At 53.8% G+C, this 18088-nt stretch overlaps 1 protein-coding gene across 1 annotated transcript in view; it reads right to left on the bottom strand.

Moving 5' to 3' along the window:
• Positions 1-5233: 5233 nt before the first annotated feature.
• KDM5B (lysine demethylase 5B) overlaps positions 5234-18088 on the bottom strand; it is a 39702-nt gene continuing 26847 nt past the window's right edge. Inside the window, exons 19-25 of the mRNA XM_068986161.1 lie at positions 16586-16765; positions 15786-15944; positions 10727-11212; positions 9389-9500; positions 8599-8753; positions 7201-7521; positions 5234-6756 (exon numbers count right to left, since the gene is read on the bottom strand). Coding sequence (XP_068842262.1) covers positions 6619-6756; positions 7201-7521; positions 8599-8753; positions 9389-9500; positions 10727-11212; positions 15786-15944; positions 16586-16765 — 1551 coding nt within the window. The 3' untranslated portion in view covers positions 5234-6618. The remainder of the gene's footprint in view (positions 6757-7200; positions 7522-8598; positions 8754-9388; positions 9501-10726; positions 11213-15785; positions 15945-16585; positions 16766-18088) is intronic.

The following is an 18088-nucleotide window of genomic DNA, read 5'->3' as shown; positions in this document are numbered from 1 at the left end:
CCCCTGGAACCGGCTGGAGGGCCTGCAGTCCTAGCGGCTGCGTGTCATCTGGGAGACGACGGGGGTGCTGGCTGCGCAGGAGGCTCTGGAGAGGGGGTGAATTCAGGCTCAGCTTTCAGAGAGCACCCACCACGTATTAAGGACTGTGTTGGCTTGTTTCTTATCACTGCTTGCCCCCACCACACACATACATCTCCTTCTGGTCACACTGGGGGTCCTTGAAGATGTCTCCTCCATTCACCGCAGTCTGTACCCAAGGGTCCCCCTCGGAGGCAAGGCCTGTCCCTGCTAGAGGAGCCCTGCCCCAGAACAGCTTGCAGTCAGGGCTCTGAGGTGGGGGCTGGGTGGGACTGGGGGAGGTGAGTGGGCCCAGCCTCCCCCTCAGCACAGTCACACAGTCAGTGTGGGGTGACAGAACCCAAGGGCGGCTCTCCTGACTTCACCAGTCGTGAAGCCAAGACCAAAAAGTCCCAGAGACCTGTTTCCACAGGCCCCTCTGCCCTGGACTCAGCTTCTCGGGGACTGCGTCCAAGTTCTGTACACCCCAAATCTACTAACCTCGCGTGGAGCCCAGAACTAGGGCCACCAGCAGCTCGGGCAGAAGGCCTGAGGGCCCCATCTCAAGTCCATGTCTGAGTCTCCCCTGAATAGAGCGGAATCCCTAAGGGGCCCCAGGCTGCAGGCGCACGGCGTCAGGGAGGCCGCGCTCAGGGACCTGGCAGGAACGTGGCCCAGCGCCAGCCCCCTGCCGCCCAACAGCCCTGCAGGCTCGTCCTGAGGGTGTCTTCAGCGACTTCAGCTGCTGTCACCCGGGACAGAGCCAGGCTGGGGGCACAGCCTTCACAGGAACCTGGAGGATCCCCCTTGACTAATACCCAGCTGCTTCCAGTTTCAGGCTCTGAAGCTAAGGGTGAAGGCCCAACACCCACAGAGAAACGGCTCCTCAGGCCAGAGGAGCCCTAGGAACGGCACCTGGGGGCTGTGGAGCGCTCCGTGCCGTGCAGGCCCCAGCACGGCGGGACGGTCTGGCTGTCTCCAGGACACGGGCTTGGGTCTGGCTGCCGAGCAGGGCACACCCCGATGCTACTTCCAGGGGACAGTCTAGGGGGGCTCCGTGGGAAGGAAGCTGCGGGGAGGGTCGCCGTCAGCACATTGCAGACCTCTGCCGGGTAAATGGTGTTCCTTGCACCGAAGGCCTTGGTCCCTAATCCCGCTCTCCCCATCTTCCAGAGACTGAAGCTGGGGAAGCATGTGTGGGAGCCTCGGTAACATCAAAGAATCCCAAAGACTGACTAAGTCCCTATTTCTCTCTCTCCCGGCCAATCCAACCAGGGAAACCTCCGCCAGCACCAGGAGCAGGCGGTGCGGGGTTGGGCACTTTGGGCAGCGGCCAGGGCCTTGCTGGCCGTGCACTCGGTTCCCAGAAACGCCTTCTCGTTCCTGCTCAGCGGCCTCCGCTTTGCTCTCTGGACCCTGCTCTGCCTTGATGCAGCAAAACCCTCAGTGTTGCTCCTGCTCCTTCAAGTTTCTTGGAAGGTGGGGGTGGGGGGGGTGGAAATTTAGAGCCCAGGAAACAGGCCAGGCAGCCATGTCCACTGCAAGCTCAACTGGACCGTCCCGAGCGTGACAAGGCTGGGAGGTCTGTGCCCAGCAGACCCTGGCCTCACCGGCACCCACAGAGGCATGTGGTTAAGTCCAGCAGTCACATAGACACGCTGCTGCCTCTGTCCTTGCTATCCACAGGGAGAAAGGGGCTTCGTGGAGAACCCGGAGCCCCGCACCACCAGGGCCACAGGGCTCATGTCCCATCGATACTGGGAGCGAGGTCGTCTTGCTCGACCCCAGCTGCTGCGTCGGGGCAGGGGCAGAGGGACGCAGTGGGCTCCCAGCCCTAGGCATGTGCTCAGAGCTCTCGCTTAGAGCAGGCACAGGCCCAGGAGGCTCACCCCACCTGGGTTCCTGGGGCTGCCACCTGCTGGTCTCTCTGAGACGGGTGCTCACCACCCGCTCTGAGAACAGAAGCCTCGGTGGGCCCCAGCCAGAGGGCACCAAGCAGTGTCCCGGGATCCTGCAGCCTCACCAGGGCTGGACCAGGGCAGGACACAGCTCGCCACGCAGGCTCGCCCAGCCCGGACTCTGAGTCTGCAGCTGGCCCTCTGTGGTCTCGCCTACTCCTGGCTGTAGTCCTGACTTCTAGACAGTTTGAGTTTTTGGCCGTGCTGGGCCCTGGTTACTGCACTCTGACTTTGTCTACTTGTAGCCAGCGGGGGCCACTCCCCACTGTGGCGCGTGGGGCTCTCGTTGCAGCGGCTGCTCTTGCCGTGTGCACAGCTCTGGGTGTGTAGGCTTGTTAGTTGCGGTGCACAGCCTTAGTTGCTCTGAGGCATCTGGACTCTTCCCAGACCCGGGAATGAACTCGTGTGCCCTCACTGGCAGGCAGATTCTTACCCACTGTACCACCAGGAAAGTCCGTCATTATGATAATATAAACCATTGAGTGTCAAGAGTTGCTTTTATAAAAACTAGACAGAACTGCTTATAAGTATGGGCAAAACTTACAAAAGATTGCAGGAAAAGAGTCTGAATTCTGAAAGCCAAACTCCTTCATACAAGGGCTAAATTCTTCATCCGTTTTACTGGAAGCCCACACTGAGCATCATGGATGATGCGTGGCGATCGCTGTGGAGAAAAGCCCTCGCCCCCAGGCTGCCATCTCCTGAGTTTTAGCCTCTTAAGTGGATGAACACAGGACTCAGGGAACAGGAAGCGTCCCTTTTCACCCGCTGACTTTCTGATAAACTATCTGACCCACAGTCCTTGGCCTGCGCAGGAGGGGCCTCCCGTGTGTGTTCCTGCTGGGATCACGGGCAGAAAGGAGCCACTGGCCCCCGCCGCGTCCCCAACTTCCGGCTTGTAGGAGCGACATTTGCTTCCAGGGAGATGGTGTCTTGGGCGTTTATTTTCCATAGAGCAAATAACAATGTTCCCTGAGAAAAGCCATTAACTTTTCCCTGTGTTCCAGTTCAAGGAAAACAGAATAGTCCTCTGGCCTCTACTCACCTGAACCAGGCCCACGACCTCGCAATCCCATTCCTCCGTCCAACTCAGCGAGTCCTCCTGAGAATAAGAGCGCCGCGTTGCCCCTCCTCCTAGTGCAAGTAGCTGAAGACAGAAGAGGGGGCTGGGCCACCACCTGCAGGCCCCGTCCCCGCTGGCAGGAAGGGGCAGCACCTGCGCGAGCAGTCTCAGAACACGGCAAGGTGTGCATCAATTTGGAAGAAGTGAAATGTGCGCATTACACATGGACTCTGTGTTTTGGAACTGGATTTATGGTGGTGTGACTTCACACGCGGTCTTGTCCAGGCAGCTTCTCAGGGACTGCCCTGAGGAGCAGGGGGGCTCTCAGGAGCCACGTGCTGGACGGGAGGGTGGAGGGCGGGAGCCATCCCCCTGGCTGCTCAGGGCGGGGCACCGGGCTCCTCACCGCTCCTCAGTGCCCTCCTCAACAGGTCAAGTCCAGTGGAAGGGACTGTGCTGTCTGCATCTTTACACCGAGGCAAGGCCATTCCAACACAGGCCGATGCCCAGCGCAGACTGGCTCAGTGACTGAACGGCGATGGGCACGGACTGAAAACCCTTGCTGTGCACCTGCCTCCTGTTACAGGACACGGTTATCTGTGAGCCATTCCAGTCTGTCACAAGCTGGGAAACCCAGAAAGAACTTAGCCCGGACCACCACCCATGGGCAGTGAACTCCAACCAAGGCAGACTCCAGCCGGAAGAGGGTGTAAGTTGAATGCCGGGCTATCCATCAGCATCACAGCGAGACAAAGGAGAGACAGAGGCCTGTGGCAAGTTCAGCCAGAGGTAGAGAGAAGCCAGGCTTCACGCCCTCCAGGGGGCACCCACGCTGGGCACAGGCTTACCCCCGTCCAGGCACCCCAAGGTCGTGTTCCTTTTTATGGTGGGTGTGCTAGCAGAGCAAGTGGGTCACACGCCACACGTCTGCCACAGCACCCCAAATCTCACCAACGCCTCTGCCCCGTCACCAGAGCTCACAGGCACGAAGAAGCAGGCTCCCACCAACCCCAAGCACAGGCGGCATCTCTGGCTTCAGGTTCACTCTGAGGGTGAACAAGGCCCTACTCCCAGGGTGCTGGAATGAAGTGCAGAGAGGCAGACCTTGCTCACAGACCACCCACACCCCAGTCTTCCTCCAGGACAGTCTACACACAGGCGGGGTCCACCGTGCTCAGCGAGCAGCCCCAGCCTCACCTGCCAAGAAACATGAACGGCCGCCACAGGCAGCAGCGCACTAGGCCCTCCGTCCACAGGTCCTCCTGGCTGAGACGCCAGGCTCACTCGGCCCTCCTCCTCCTCACGCGGCTGTAGACCAGACAGGAAGGGGTCAGTTCGCTTGCGTGACAGTCTTTGCAGCCTCAGAGCTCACACACGACCGCCAGTGTCGTGGTGCGTCCCCTCAGAAGGGTGACCGGGAGGTGTGCGTCTTCACACCGCACGGCCACACAGGCAGGGCTGAAGACACAGCAGGCCGGGGTCTGTACCAGCAGCTGACAGCTGGCACCCAATGCGCCCGCAACTGCAGCACCATCGTGTATGAAGGGCCAGTGGTCTCACCCGGGGAGGGGCAGCTCCCACACACTCCTGCCTCCGCCATCCCCAAGGGGCAGAGAATCTCTAGCACCAAGGGTGCTCCTGTCAAGGATCACGTACAACCCTCCAGGTGAAGCGGCAAAGCTGGCAGGGCAGGAGAGGGGCAGCCCAGACGGGCAGAGTAGCTCTCCACAGGCAAGGCTCTGTTCCAGGAGCAGGGTGGCCTTAAGCTTCCTCTCTCTGTGGAACTGGGACAGTCAGCATCCTGCCCCGACGCCAGGGGCTCTAAGGATCTGGACACTTAAAAAGGCCAAGACCAGCAGACTGGCGCAACACTGTAAATCAAACTGCTCTAACGCCAGGCGGCACTCTGGACAGTCTCCTCCACTGGCCCCACAAACCCGTAAGATGAGGAGAAACATGAGGACAACTCTGGGAAAACTGGAGACACTTCAGAGTCATTCTTACAGAAATTTAATTAACTGAATTGCATAAGAGGGAGCAGTACACACGTAATCTCTGCTACGTCACAGACAGCTGCCGCTGCTCTTGTGGTCTTATTAAAGACCGCCGTTTCTACCCATCTTCCGGTCTACGGAATGTAGGCAAAGTAGGCATTAGCAACAGGACAGGAAAAGCAAGTCAGAGTGTTCACCAGAACGTCTTCTCCACTGCGCAACAGGGTCCTCAGAAGACAAGGGGTGCGAAGGTTGGGACCCACCTACGACCGGCAACAGCAGCGAGCCAGAGAGGAAGGCCGGTGGGAGGGGAGCCCGGCTGCTCCCGAGTGCTCCCTGGAGCCCCCTTCTCCTAGGCCTCCGTGAGGATGCCTTCTGAGGTCCTAACCCGAAACCAAACGTCCTGTCGATTCAAACAGAATAAAGACATCATCCCCCCAAGGAGAGCTCCTCTGAGGCCGGGAACTGACCCAGGGACAGAATGATCCACCAGCATTCTGAGAAAGCGTATTTAAAAACAGCATGGCTTTCTAGAAGGTTCTGGTGCATGAAGACGGGAGGAAAGGGGGTCTTTGTTAGCGGGGACTGGAGGCATGTGGCCCACCAGACAGAGCAGGATGCAGAAGAATTCCCTAGTATCTGCAGGCTACCACCAGCTGCTGCTGTCGCCTGGGTGGGCAGAGGCAAAAGCAAGCCCCCCTCGGGTTCTTCACAGCCCACAGGGAGGGGCAGAAGCAGCTGTAGGCTGATGGCTCTGAATAACCAGCAGGTAGTGTTACGTTAGGACCAAGGATTTACTCCACAATATAAACCGCAACACTTGATACAAGCTTCCAAATGAGCAGGCGGGGGGTGGGGTGCGGAGAGCCAGAACAGCAGTGACAGGTGCTTAGGGAGCAGCCTCTTCTCTGTCACCAGTTCCCCAGTGACACCAGAAGCCAGACGCCTGTGTTCGGACATCCGCCAGATGCTAAAGCACCACACTGTTTGGAAGTTTGTTTGGTTTTAATTGCAGCCACTGAAACCAACATGGAAGTTATTGCTTAGATAAATAAACCTAGTCTACCAGGAAAACAAAAGTGGATAAAGAAAACAAACAAAAACCTCAAAAGTGAAAAACTTAAGCTCCCCAATATGGTAACAGAGTAAACGAGAGAGAAATTCCTCAAATGAGGATTTACTGGGCCCTTCTGGGCACTGAAACCGAGTTGGACTCAGCCGGTAAACCCCAGGAAGAGGTGAGATTTTAATGCTGTACATGAGAAGGTGCAAGCGCCAATCCTTCCAAACTGGTGGGAACCCCTGCAAAAACAGTCAGCGTTTCAAACCTCAACAACCACAAACAGCTCTTAAGGAAAAAAATACAAAAAGTGTCGAAAAATTTTTGTTTTTTTTTTTTCTTTTTTTCAAAGAGTTCTGGAAAAATGATCCCGTAAGGAATAGAAATAGCACCGTTCACAGGCTGGTTTGAACGCCAGTCCTGCAGCTTTGCTGAGAAACTGGGAGTCCCCGGGCCAAGCCCTGACTGAGAAGGGCTCTGCGGGTTTTATCTCCGGCCCGGCGCGTCCGTCTCCGCACAGCGCACGCACACGTAGTCCTCCTCCTCGGCCGTCTCGGGAGAGACACCAACACAGACCTGATGGAACCACCGACTGCAGCTGCCATCACACTGGACCCAGTCCACCTGGTTACAGAGAGCAGGGAGACGGGGTTTTCAGGGGAGAAGAGGCCTGGCGGCCGGGGCAGCCACTGCCCCTCACGGGACCTCCGGCACGGCAGCCCAGGCGAGCACGCTGAGCTGTTCTCCACGCGGTGGCTGCGCGGGGCGAGGACAGGTCGCCCCGTGACAAGTAAGCAAAGGGACGACAGCGGCACCCCCCCACCTTCTGAGCGCCGGGCGGCGAGAGCCGGAGGAGCAGGAAAGGAAAGGGCAGAGGAAGAGTTTCTTCGAGAAAAGGGAGGAGACCCAGGAGCGCTGTGAGAGCAGACACCAGTGGGGGAGGGTGAGCAATCCACTCAGACGGGCTCAAGGCAGCTAAGCAGGAGAGAGACCCGGCCGGGCGAGCTGGTGCTCACAGGGTTCTGAGCTAAGGGAACGCATGTCCTCCACGGCCCAAACCTCACTGACCTCATCTCCTTCTGGCTGCAGGCAGCTCACGGCCGGGCAGATGGCGTCCTCGTCCTCAGAGTCCTCCTGCTCCGAGGAGGACGAGTCTGAGGGCAGGGACTGCGTGTCGGCAGAGGGGACCAACTCATAGCTACACTCTCTCTCTAACTTGAGACTGTCCGTGTCCTTGGGGTGGCTCAGTTTGATTCTCTTCTTTTTGGGGGCCCGCATTTTGGTGATTCGATCCCACCGCTCACTGGAGAGGCCTTCTCTTTCCAGGCGTCTCTTCAGCTTGCTCTCGAGGCCACTGGCTCCGTCTCGCTTCCCTCGGCAGCCGTCACTCTGGGAGGAAGACGGCAAGCCCAGTTTAGGGCACGGCTTGCCTCTCACTAAAGCTGCCGTGTCAACACCCGCAGGCATGAGCAACAGGTGCGCCCCACGAAACCAAGACAGGCTGCCCCCGCTCCCGGCCTCGCCCACCCCACCCCACAGGACCACCTAACTTTGCCGTTCAGCCCATCAAACACTGGAGGACAAACGTGCCACCAACGTGAACTGCCTCACACCAGCCCAGCAGTGCCGGGAGGCGGGAGAGGCCAGACACACGAGCAAATGCCTGACGTCCACAGAGCTTCTTGGGAGATGCTGACCCTCAGATGGCTAAGAAACCAGGCCGATACCGTCCTTTGTAAAGGACATCTCCGCCCCTTAGAGAAAAAAGGTGCTTTTAACTGAACACAGTTGGTAATGTGCTACCCTATTTGGTATTGAAACAATAAAATCAATCCTAAACGCCAGGGTCTACCCTTATGCTGTCTTCCTGCTTCGACTATATCCTCAGGGGTCAGCGATTCCGTTAGCAGGCAGCAGCAGCAGCAGCACCTCACGCTGCTGAGAAACGGGGCCTTGGCACTTCAGGGAGAGAGCACGGGAACAGGCCCCCCGGGGCCTCCCGGGAGCTCCCGAGGTTAGGACTCCCTACTGCTACTTCAAGGGGCACAGGCTTGATCCTGGTCAAGGTGTTAAGATCCTGCGGTGCAGCCAAAAGCAACGAAGCACAGCAGAAGCGGGCCCTCTTGGTCTAGCCACCGGGCCCTGCCAACAGCTGTCAGGCTCCGTTCAGCAGAGTTACCGCATCTGTTACACGCTGACTCGAGAATGAAAGCCTTTCCAGCTGTAGTTACATTTTCATCTAACAGGATTTCTCTTACACAAGAATAATCCTGTTTCTAGCTATTATCACATGGAAATGATGAGAAGCGCCTTATGAAAAAGAAACGCTTTTCACACAGTGGTTTAAGAACCAGTTCCAGAACCCAGGCTGCGAGCCCAGCCGCCGTCGGCATCTTTTCCTGGATCAGAGACAGCGTCTCATCCCTGTGCTATCGAGAGGGGGTGACGCCGAACCCCAGTGCCCACCTTCTCACTGCCGGGTCTCACTGGAGAGCTGTGGTCAGCCTGCTGCGCAGGGCTCGGCTTTGCGAGTAATGTCTGGTAGAGCTCCTGAATTTCAGGAAGGGACACCTGGAGCAGCTGGGCCTCCATCAGCAGCTCATTCACTTCTGGGCTGATACCTGTGTCAAGACCAGAGCAGATCACGGGGACACTCCTTGTGACATGAGCAGAGGAGGACTACCCAGCCAACTGCCACCCTCCCCACGTCAAGTGGAGCCACTTTCTGTGCCCAGAGCCACAGCCCAACAGGCCCAAATGAGACTGAGTCTGGCGCTGACGCAGGAGAGACGCCTCTGCCTGGACAGCCGTCTCAGGGCTGGGCACTCTTCACGGGCTGGGGCTCCAGGCAGAGCTCCCGGGGGACAGTCACCCTCAGGAGGGACAGAAGAGAAGCAGGGTCTCGAACAGCCCCCTCAAGTCTCCTGAGTAATGAAGCAACAAGTGAACCTGTGACTGAGCATCTGACCGTATCACTTGCTGTTTAACTATCAGCTGACATGGGATAAGCCCACTCCTCCCTGAAAGCAGTGGATATAAAGCTTTCCTTTCTATTTCTTTTGCACTTACAAGCCTTTAAACAGGGTTCTCCTCCCACCTTTCAAGTACACAGTAACACATATCCCACATACAAGAGCAAAGTCATTTTTCAACAGTTCCAGATTCTCTACAACAGAAAACTGCTGCAGTCTCACTTGCTACTATTCAAGCCCTCAGAGTACCAACAATGATCATGATGGTGGTGATCAATACAGACCATGGAGGGGGACACAGCTCCGGCCAGTGGAGAAGGGAGAGTGTGAATAGGAGGTTCTGCCGTCCCAGGCGCCAGGCACGGAGCAGGACGCGGGGCCAGGAGGCTGAGGCATCTGACGGGAGGAAAACATCTCACAGTAAGGCTCTCCCAGGACTAAGACTCCCACCAGCCTAACAGCAGTAGCTTGGGTTATCAGGCAGCATATAGCAGAGGACTTGATGCTCCCAAACTGAAACAAGCCTTTGGCATCTCAGATCTGGCCAAGCCAACTCCTGTTCACCAAGCCTTTGGCCTTCCTGGCTGTGCCTGGACTGACTTCAGAGGTGAAGAGCACTACTGGGCAGTCAGTCAGTTTTCTCTGCATGGCAACAGATCACACAGCCTCTTGGATTCCTGGGGGAGATTTTCACCTGCCTGACACAGACATGCAGCCCTTTGGGTAAACCAACTGAGGAGCTACCAGACAGCACTCCCATTCATGTCCCCACTTTCTTCAGCACGTCATGTGTAAGGAACACAACTGTCTCCAATGTAGGCTAGGTTGTCCGAATAGCCACAACTCAACTATGAGGCAAAAACTTAAACACATCATCTGCTCAGTGCCAGGCACTATATTTCAGAAACTGGAAATAAATGGGCGGCGGGGGGGATACCAAACACAGCAGAGCCAACCCTCTGTCTGCCATGTCTAGCCTGCACCTCACACAGCCCTTGCAGACCACAGGCCTCCGCTGGTGCAGCACCAGGGAGGAGCAGTGACTCTGCTGGAGAGTCCGCAGCATCCGGGAGGCGTCAGGTGGGCCTTATACGAGGACTGAACCCTGCACTCCCGACTGCACTTTCTTATCTTCTGCGGAAGACGACAGGACGCCACCCCCGCCACCAAAGTCACGGTTATCAGAATCAGGCTTTTGGCAGCAAGACCACAGATCGTGTGAGACCCACTGTCTCCCCTCTGAAGCAACATGGCACATAAGATGCTTCAAAACTTAATTTTTCCTCAAAAAGCAACAAGACACAGAAGGAGGCACGCTCTCTTTCTGCTCAGTGACTCACATGATAGGAAGCAGGAAAAAAAACAGCTAAGCAAAAAAAAAAAAAAATTAAGTATATCTATTAAAAATACCTAGGTTCATCCACACAAATGGGGAAAGCATATGAATATATGGGCAGGTGAAATCTGCTCCACAGACTGAGCACCGGGAGCAGAGGAAGCGGACAACGTGGCAGGAGCACGGAGCCCTGCGAGGACAGCGGGCGCCGGCAGCAGCAGCGCCCAGCGCCACAGGGGCACGGCGGCGAGCTGTCTGCAGACCAGCAGAGAGGGCCCAGGCTCACCTTGCTGGTCTCTGGCACCTGTCCTGCTGCGGCCTGCCACCTGCCACACAACAGTCCCGAGCCCACTGGGTCCTGCAGGGCCGCGAGGTGCCCTGATGAGAGCAGCTGCCGGGCTCTGTGCTGCCAGCTCACGGTCCTCTCGATCATGTACCGCAGCGCGTCTCCCTCAGGCAGGCGGACGCGGATGCGCTGCAGGGAGGCCAGCAGGGGCAGAATCTTCTCGAGTGGAGGCTTCTCCGACCTCCGACAGTTGGGACACAGCCAGATTCGGGGGCCCTGTGGAATGCTGGGAGCCGCCACACAGCTGGTGTGGAAAGCATCCCTGCAGAGTTCACACTGGATCATGGGGGCCGCGGGGGCCTTCTGACACACGCAGACTCTCATCTCCACATGGTGCACGGGCGACAGCAGTCTCCCCTCATTGGCTTGTCGGAGAGACTGCAAGGCTTCCATTTCTCGTGCGCGAGCTTCCCCGAGTGCTGCCATCTAGAAAGGAGAGGGCGATAAAGGATGATGGCACAGAGACCTCGGCCGTCTTCTCAAACTCACGGGGCGTGGCGGTGAGGAGGGCTCCAGAGCAGGCTCTGGGTGTAACGCCGGTTCTGCCTCACTAAGCCGTGGGGGCGCCTTGGACAACAACATTCTGCTCACTGTGGTGGGACGCCCACAGGCATAAACTGGAGTCGGGAACAGTGCCCGCCTCCAGGGCTGCTGGGACGACCCCACGGCCATGTGACCAGGTGCTCTGGCTGCCTCACAGCGAACCACACTGTCAGCAGTTACCTAACACACACTGCTCTTCCAAGCCAACTTCTCTGCACGTGTATCTCTTAAAAGATATACCTCCCTTCTAAGATCCAGGCTTTTCACTGTCTATGTACAAGTTTCTGAGGTTTGTCTTCAGCTCCAGTAACTTTTGTGATCTTCTAGAAAGGTAATTTAGATGAGAAAGTCTCTCAGGTGCCACAGTAGCCTGTGTCTCTCACTGCCTCTAACATCAGGCCTCACAGGTGCACTGGACGCATGAACCGCACGTGGTGAGAGAGGGTCCCTCCTGAAGGGGTTGCAGGAGCACCTCACCAAGCGCCCCGCACACACAAACATACTGTGAGGCCACCAGGCACAGACAAAAGCAAGCTGCTTTTCTGCAGGAAGCGGCACGTGTGCCTGCTATAGTCTTTTCTCTATTAAAACAAGAGCCACATTTCACTTCCGAGATCAGGTAATCTGTATAAGCAACTTGAAAACACAAGCATAATTAGTTTCAGAGTAAAAAGCTGAAGTGATACCGAACATGTTCCTGACCAATATGTACAAATTGTCCACGTGTGACCTCTATGTGAGGCAGTCCAGGCTTTACAGATTTCTTCACTGCTCACCATGAAGTAGAACTGCTTTAAGGGGGACCAATTCAGATCACTAGCTATGTAAGAGTAAGTCACTACCCCCTTGGTACATAACACATTGACCTTTCATAGCAAACGGCTGGACGAGCCAAGTCCTGATACTTCACTGAAGAGAAACACAGAGGAAGCACAGATGTTTAGAACCAGCATTCCCCACCAGAAGCAAAAACTAAAGGCTTACAGAACCGTGTCTTTCCCAACCCTATTTCCGAGTCCTTAAAATATTAATGTGTCACAGCTAAACCATTCCCGAGATCAGATCCACCCCCGGTCACCAGACGAGGAACCTGAGTCGTGAGGCCAGACTGACGCGCCACTGTTTCTGGATTAGAGGAGAAAATGTATCAATGAGGGTTGAGGCAAGAAACCAAAAGATCTAGGATAAACCACCTAACAAACCCCTGCTCAATTTGGAAAATCTCCTACTTCAACAGATGAAGCAGCGCGCAGGCAGTGCACACGGTGTGACGCGGTGACAAAGCGGCCAGCAGGCAATGCGCAGAGCCGAGCAGAGCTCCAGGCCGAGCCTGTGCAAAACCCGCCGTGTAACAGTGGAAGCAGCAGCTCGGAAGCACCAGAATGATGCTCAGGCAGCCACAGCTGACTACAATCCGAAGAAAGAGACGAATATGCTAAAGACAGTCCGTGTCAAAATACACAGACACTTCAGGGTAACCCCACGTCAATCCCGAGGGCAGCCAGGCAGCACTGAGGGCTCAGACTAGAGAGGCGTCCTGGCCCAAGGGCGAGTCCGCTTAGCTCCGCCCCAGCAGCAGGTGGGCTCCTGCTCCGGGAAGGGCAAGGCTTCGTGCCTTCAAAACCACCCTAAAAGGGGCTTCATCAGCCTAGAGAACTTCTGCACGTGGAAAGAAATCATCAACAAGATGAAAAGACAACTTACAGAATGGGAGAAGTATTGGCAGCTTGTAACCTGATCCAGGGGATTAAGACCCCAAATCTGTGAAGAACCCACATACTGCAACAGCACCCGCACTGTCACCCCAGCAAAAACAAAACCCGATGAAAATGGGCAGGAGGCCCAGTAGACATTTCTCCAAAGACGACGAACAGATGGCCAACAGGTACATGAAAAGACGCCTAGCACCACTGCCCATCAGGGAAATGCAGATCAAAACCACACTGAGACATCGCCTCACACCTATTTTAAAATGACTATCGTCGAAAAGACCAGAAATAACAGGTGTCAGTGAGGACGTGGAGAAAAGGGAACCCGCTCCTACACTATAACAGTGGGGCTGTGAGTTGCTGCAGCCGCCGTGGAAAAACAGTGTGAAGGGTCCCCAAAAAAGTAAAAACAGAACTACCACAGGACCCAGCAATTCCATTTCTGAGTACACGTCTAAAGGAAACAAGAATACTAACTTGAAAAGATTATCTGTACTCCCATGTCCAAGGCGGCCTCATTCCCAACAGCCAAGATACGGAAACCACCTCAGTGCGCCCACTGGTGGATGAAAGGAAGCGTGGCTGTGTATGTACAATGGGGTGTTACCAACCACAGACAGAGAAAAGGATTCTGCCATCTGAAACAACACGGATGAACTCAAAGCATTACACCAAGTGCAATAAGCCAGAGAAAGACAAGGACTATATGATCTCACTTACATTTGAAATCTAAAAAAAGAAAAAAAAAATAACACCCCACAGAAGACTATGCGGATCATAACAAACTGTGGAAAATTCTTAGAGAGAAGGGAGTCCCAGACCACCTGACCTGCCTCCTGAGAAATCTGGATGCAGGTCAAGAAGCAACAGTTAGCATTGGACACGGAACAACAGACTGGTTCCAAATTGGCAAAGGAGTACGTCAAGGCTGTATATGGTCAGCTTATTTAACTTATATGCAGAGTACATCATGCAAAATACCGGGCTGGATGAAGCACAAGCTGGAATGAAGATTGCCGGGAGAAACATCAATAACCTCAGATATGCAGATGACACCACCCTATGGCAGAAAGTGAAGAAGAACTAAAGAGCCTCTTGATGAAAGTGAAAGAAGAGAGTGAAAAAGCTGGCTTAAAACTCAACATTCAGAAGATTAACATTCAAGTAAGATCATGGCATCCGGTCCCATCACTTCACGGCAAACAGATGAGGAAACAATGGAAACAGTGAGAGACTTTATTTTCTTTGGCTCCAAAATCACTGCACATGGTAACTGCAGCCACGAAATTAAGACGCTTGCTTCTTGGAAGAAAACCTATGACCAACCTAGACAGCATATTAAAAAAGGAGAGACATTACTCTGCCGACCAAGGTCCATCTAGGTAAAGCTATGGTTTTTCCAGTAGTAATGTATGGATCTGAATTGGACTATAAAGAAAGCTGAGCATGGAAAAACTGATGCTTTTGACTGTGGTGTTGGAAAAGACTCTTGAGAGTCCCTCGGACAGCAGAGAGATCCAGCCAGCCCATTCTGAAGGAGATCAGTCCTAGACAGTCACTGGAGGGACTGAGGCTGAAGCTAAAACTCTAATCCTTTGGCCACCTGATGTGAAGAACTGACTCACTGGAAAAGACCCTGATGCTGGGAAAGATTGAAGGTGGGAGGAGAAAGGGACAACAGAGGATGAGATGGTTGGATGGACACAACTCAACGGACATGAGTTTGAGTAAGCCCTGGGATTTGGTAACGGACAGGGGAGCCTGGTGTGCTACAGTCCATGGGGTTGCGAAGAGTGGGACACGACTGAGAGACTGAACTGGACTGACAGACACAGAGCGCTGACGGGCAGCTCCCAGAGGTAAGTGGTCCGGGAGATGGGTGCAGGGGATCAAAAGGCAAAACCAAATCCTGGGGCTGCGGCATACAGCACGGTGACCGTAGTCACTGATACGAAAAGGAACTGTGCCCTCTTCTCTGGGGAATACGTCAGTTGTGTCCAGATCTTTGCAACGCCATGGATTACAGCTGGCCAGGCTCCTCTACCCATGGAATTTTCCGCAAGAATACTGCAGCGCGTTGCCATTCCCTACTCCAGATAGTCATTAACACTAGGTTATAGTTTTGCAAGTTGCTAAGAGAGTAGATGTTAAAAGTTCTCATCACAAGAGAAAAAAGCAAACCTGTGTGGTGATGGCTACTGACTAGACTCATACAGGGACCACTGGGTAATACACATATCCTGGGTCACTCCAGGCACACCTGAGACTAACGCTGCAGGCCAGTCACACCCGCCTGGCAAGTTTCTAAAGCATCCAGGTCCATAGCTCTCTTCTTTCCATCCAATACTGTGCTCACCAAACACTGGCCCGATACTGCTCCATCTTCTTCAAGATGACACTATCTTTGGATCCACAGTGCTCACGCTAAGAGGAGATCAGACTCAGGAGTACCCAGTACCCTTTCCAGTGTATGGCCTGTTGTAAACTTAACAGTAAGCTGGCATTGCAGGTCACCTGTTAAGCCCTGGACCGAGCTACAGGCTTGGGAAGTGTTTCTGAGTCTGGGAGGCCTCGCAGGCACCTTCCATTAAAAACTTTTACAAATGACAGTTTTCCTAAAGTTGCTTTGGTAAAACAGAGTACTCTGGAAGTTATTCTCCTACTTGCCTTCCCAATATACCCAGTAAGGAAGGAAGAGCTAGAAACGGCCCTCCCCCCGAGAAAAGAGGAGGAGCGCCAGCACGCACAGCTGAAGCAGTCTCTCTGCTTTCCATCAGCGTTCTCTCCAGGTCGCTCAGACTCTCTACACGGGGACTCTTCTTCTTGCCACTCGGCAAGGGATCCTTTAACTTTCTCTGCTTCCTCTTTAATCCCAAAAGGCCAACGTCACATCGAGGACACAGCACCTGATGTGGAACAAAGCACAGCCGCTGTGGTTTGTCTGGTTCACCACAGAGCATCACCAAGTTCCCAAGTAAAAGCCGAAGCAGCGGGGAGGACATGGATTTCTTTATATTTTCTGCGTAACATCCAACCCTGATCCCAGAAATCCCACTCTACAAAGGAAGGAAGCAAGGATGAAGCAAATCTCACAAAAAGACAGACTTTTGATTCAGATTCAATCAAACAGTAAGTAAAGAGAAGAAAAGTAAAATGCAATGATTCCAGTCGTAACATGTGACCAGAATCAGCTTAAGGAAACTACAAGTGTGAACTATAAGCATGTTGAGAGGTGGGGATCTTTTATCAAGCTTGGCAAATCCAAGTGGTGAAGCATAGCCAAGGTTAAATGTTCAATTCTAACAGACCAAGGAACTTCAAAGAGGAATATTTCTTCCTTAGTGAATGCTATCCCCAAACATATGCAGAAAACATTCAAAGATTCTCCTAAGTCTCCAGCGAAATTCAGGAGACTCTCCCTGGCTCCCCTCAGAAAATAACTCCTAGAGCATACATCAGTCAGTGTTGCCCCCTCCATAACGAAGGGGCTGTGTGTTTACCAGGTGAGGGGCCGCAAGGCCCCAAGGTGGTCTGAGCGCAAACTTACCTCAAGGAGAGAATAGGACGAGTTCTTCGTCAGGAATGTATTAGCAGCACATTCTTTCCAAACGTGAACCTCAGCTACTAGGGACTCCAGTCTCGGCAGCGAGGGTAGATGCACCGGGATACACCGGCCTCGAGTGACAAGCTCCACCAGCGCGTCCAACACTGGCACACGTCCTCCAGCCTAGTTAAGTCAAAGGAAAGAGAACACTTCTGTGGACGTGCACAAAGTACCCCCCCATGATCTCAACATACTAAACTCACGAGTGATGCCGACTGAACCTGCCGGCTAGCTGGTGGTGGTGACAGTAAGGCCCCTGGGGGATCCCACTTGGTCACCAGGCAAGAGCCTGGCTCATGCTGGAGCCACAGACACAACTGAGGACTGGCATGCGCTGCCATCCCTTCGCCCAGACGCTTACGCCCTTTCTCAGGGTATCTGCCATTTTGGTGGGTTTGAAGAAAATCCAACAGAAATGCAAACCTGTAACAACTCAAAGGACTTCCACACTGACTGAGAGAACAAAGAGGAAAAACAGGCTTTCACTCCACCCACCGACAATGAGCTAATAGATTATCCAGGAAAACTAAAATGAGCTGAGAAAGAACACTGGCTCTCAAAGTTTATTATTAAGAACCATCTGGGAAGCCTGTTTTAAAAACTTCCTGGGCCCCACCCCCAGATTTCTGATTCAGTTCATTAGGGAAGGGTCCATGTGAATTTGTATTCCTAAAACTTCCCAGGGGCTGCTGGGGCTGTACTGGGACCACACTCTGAAGCATGCAGAGCACTCCCTGCGTGTAAACAGACAGCTGGGCGGCACTGTAGAACGAGGAGTCCACCGAACACAAGGGGTCGCCCTGTCGTTGGTCACATTTCTCTGCTAGTCCTTACATACATGATTCAAGGCCAAGCTATTATTTCAGGAATGGAGCAAAACTTGCTTTTTGTCCTTATCGACAGACTTTGTTGCAGACACAGAACTAAGAAGCACATACATGAAAACATGTGAAGGGAACCAAACCCACCTAGAAACGTGTCCTCTCCTCTGATTTCATATGCTCACCTCTCCTGACCACTGCCACCACCTCACTTTCTGGCGGCTAGCAACCATGAGTGGAAGCAAGGACCAAGGCTACAATCATGATGGTTCCAGCAGTGACAGACAAGAGTGTGCATCAGTGATCTCGCTGGGGAAGTCTGTGTGCACAGCAAACACTTCCCATGCTTTTTTCTCTGACTGTCTGGAGTCACTCCTTATGTACTATTTACCAAACAATGTATCTTCTCTTCCCTGTTAATCAGAATAGATGTCCAGATGTTTCATTGAAAACACCTGGCTAAGCTGTCCTATTTGGCACTTCTCATTAACAACTGGTCTATTAGCAGAACTTAAATTATGCAGATATTTAGAAAACCAGATATTTTGTTCCTAGAGTCTGATGGCTTCAACAAAACAGAACTTGAGACTCAAGAAGAATATAAATTAAAAAATTTTAAACCTAG

This window comes from Capricornis sumatraensis, chromosome 14 (assembly GCF_032405125.1).
Source record: "Capricornis sumatraensis isolate serow.1 chromosome 14, serow.2, whole genome shotgun sequence".
Lineage (NCBI taxonomy): Eukaryota > Metazoa > Chordata > Mammalia > Artiodactyla > Bovidae > Capricornis > Capricornis sumatraensis.
This window is presented reverse-complemented; position numbering and strand designations above follow the sequence as displayed.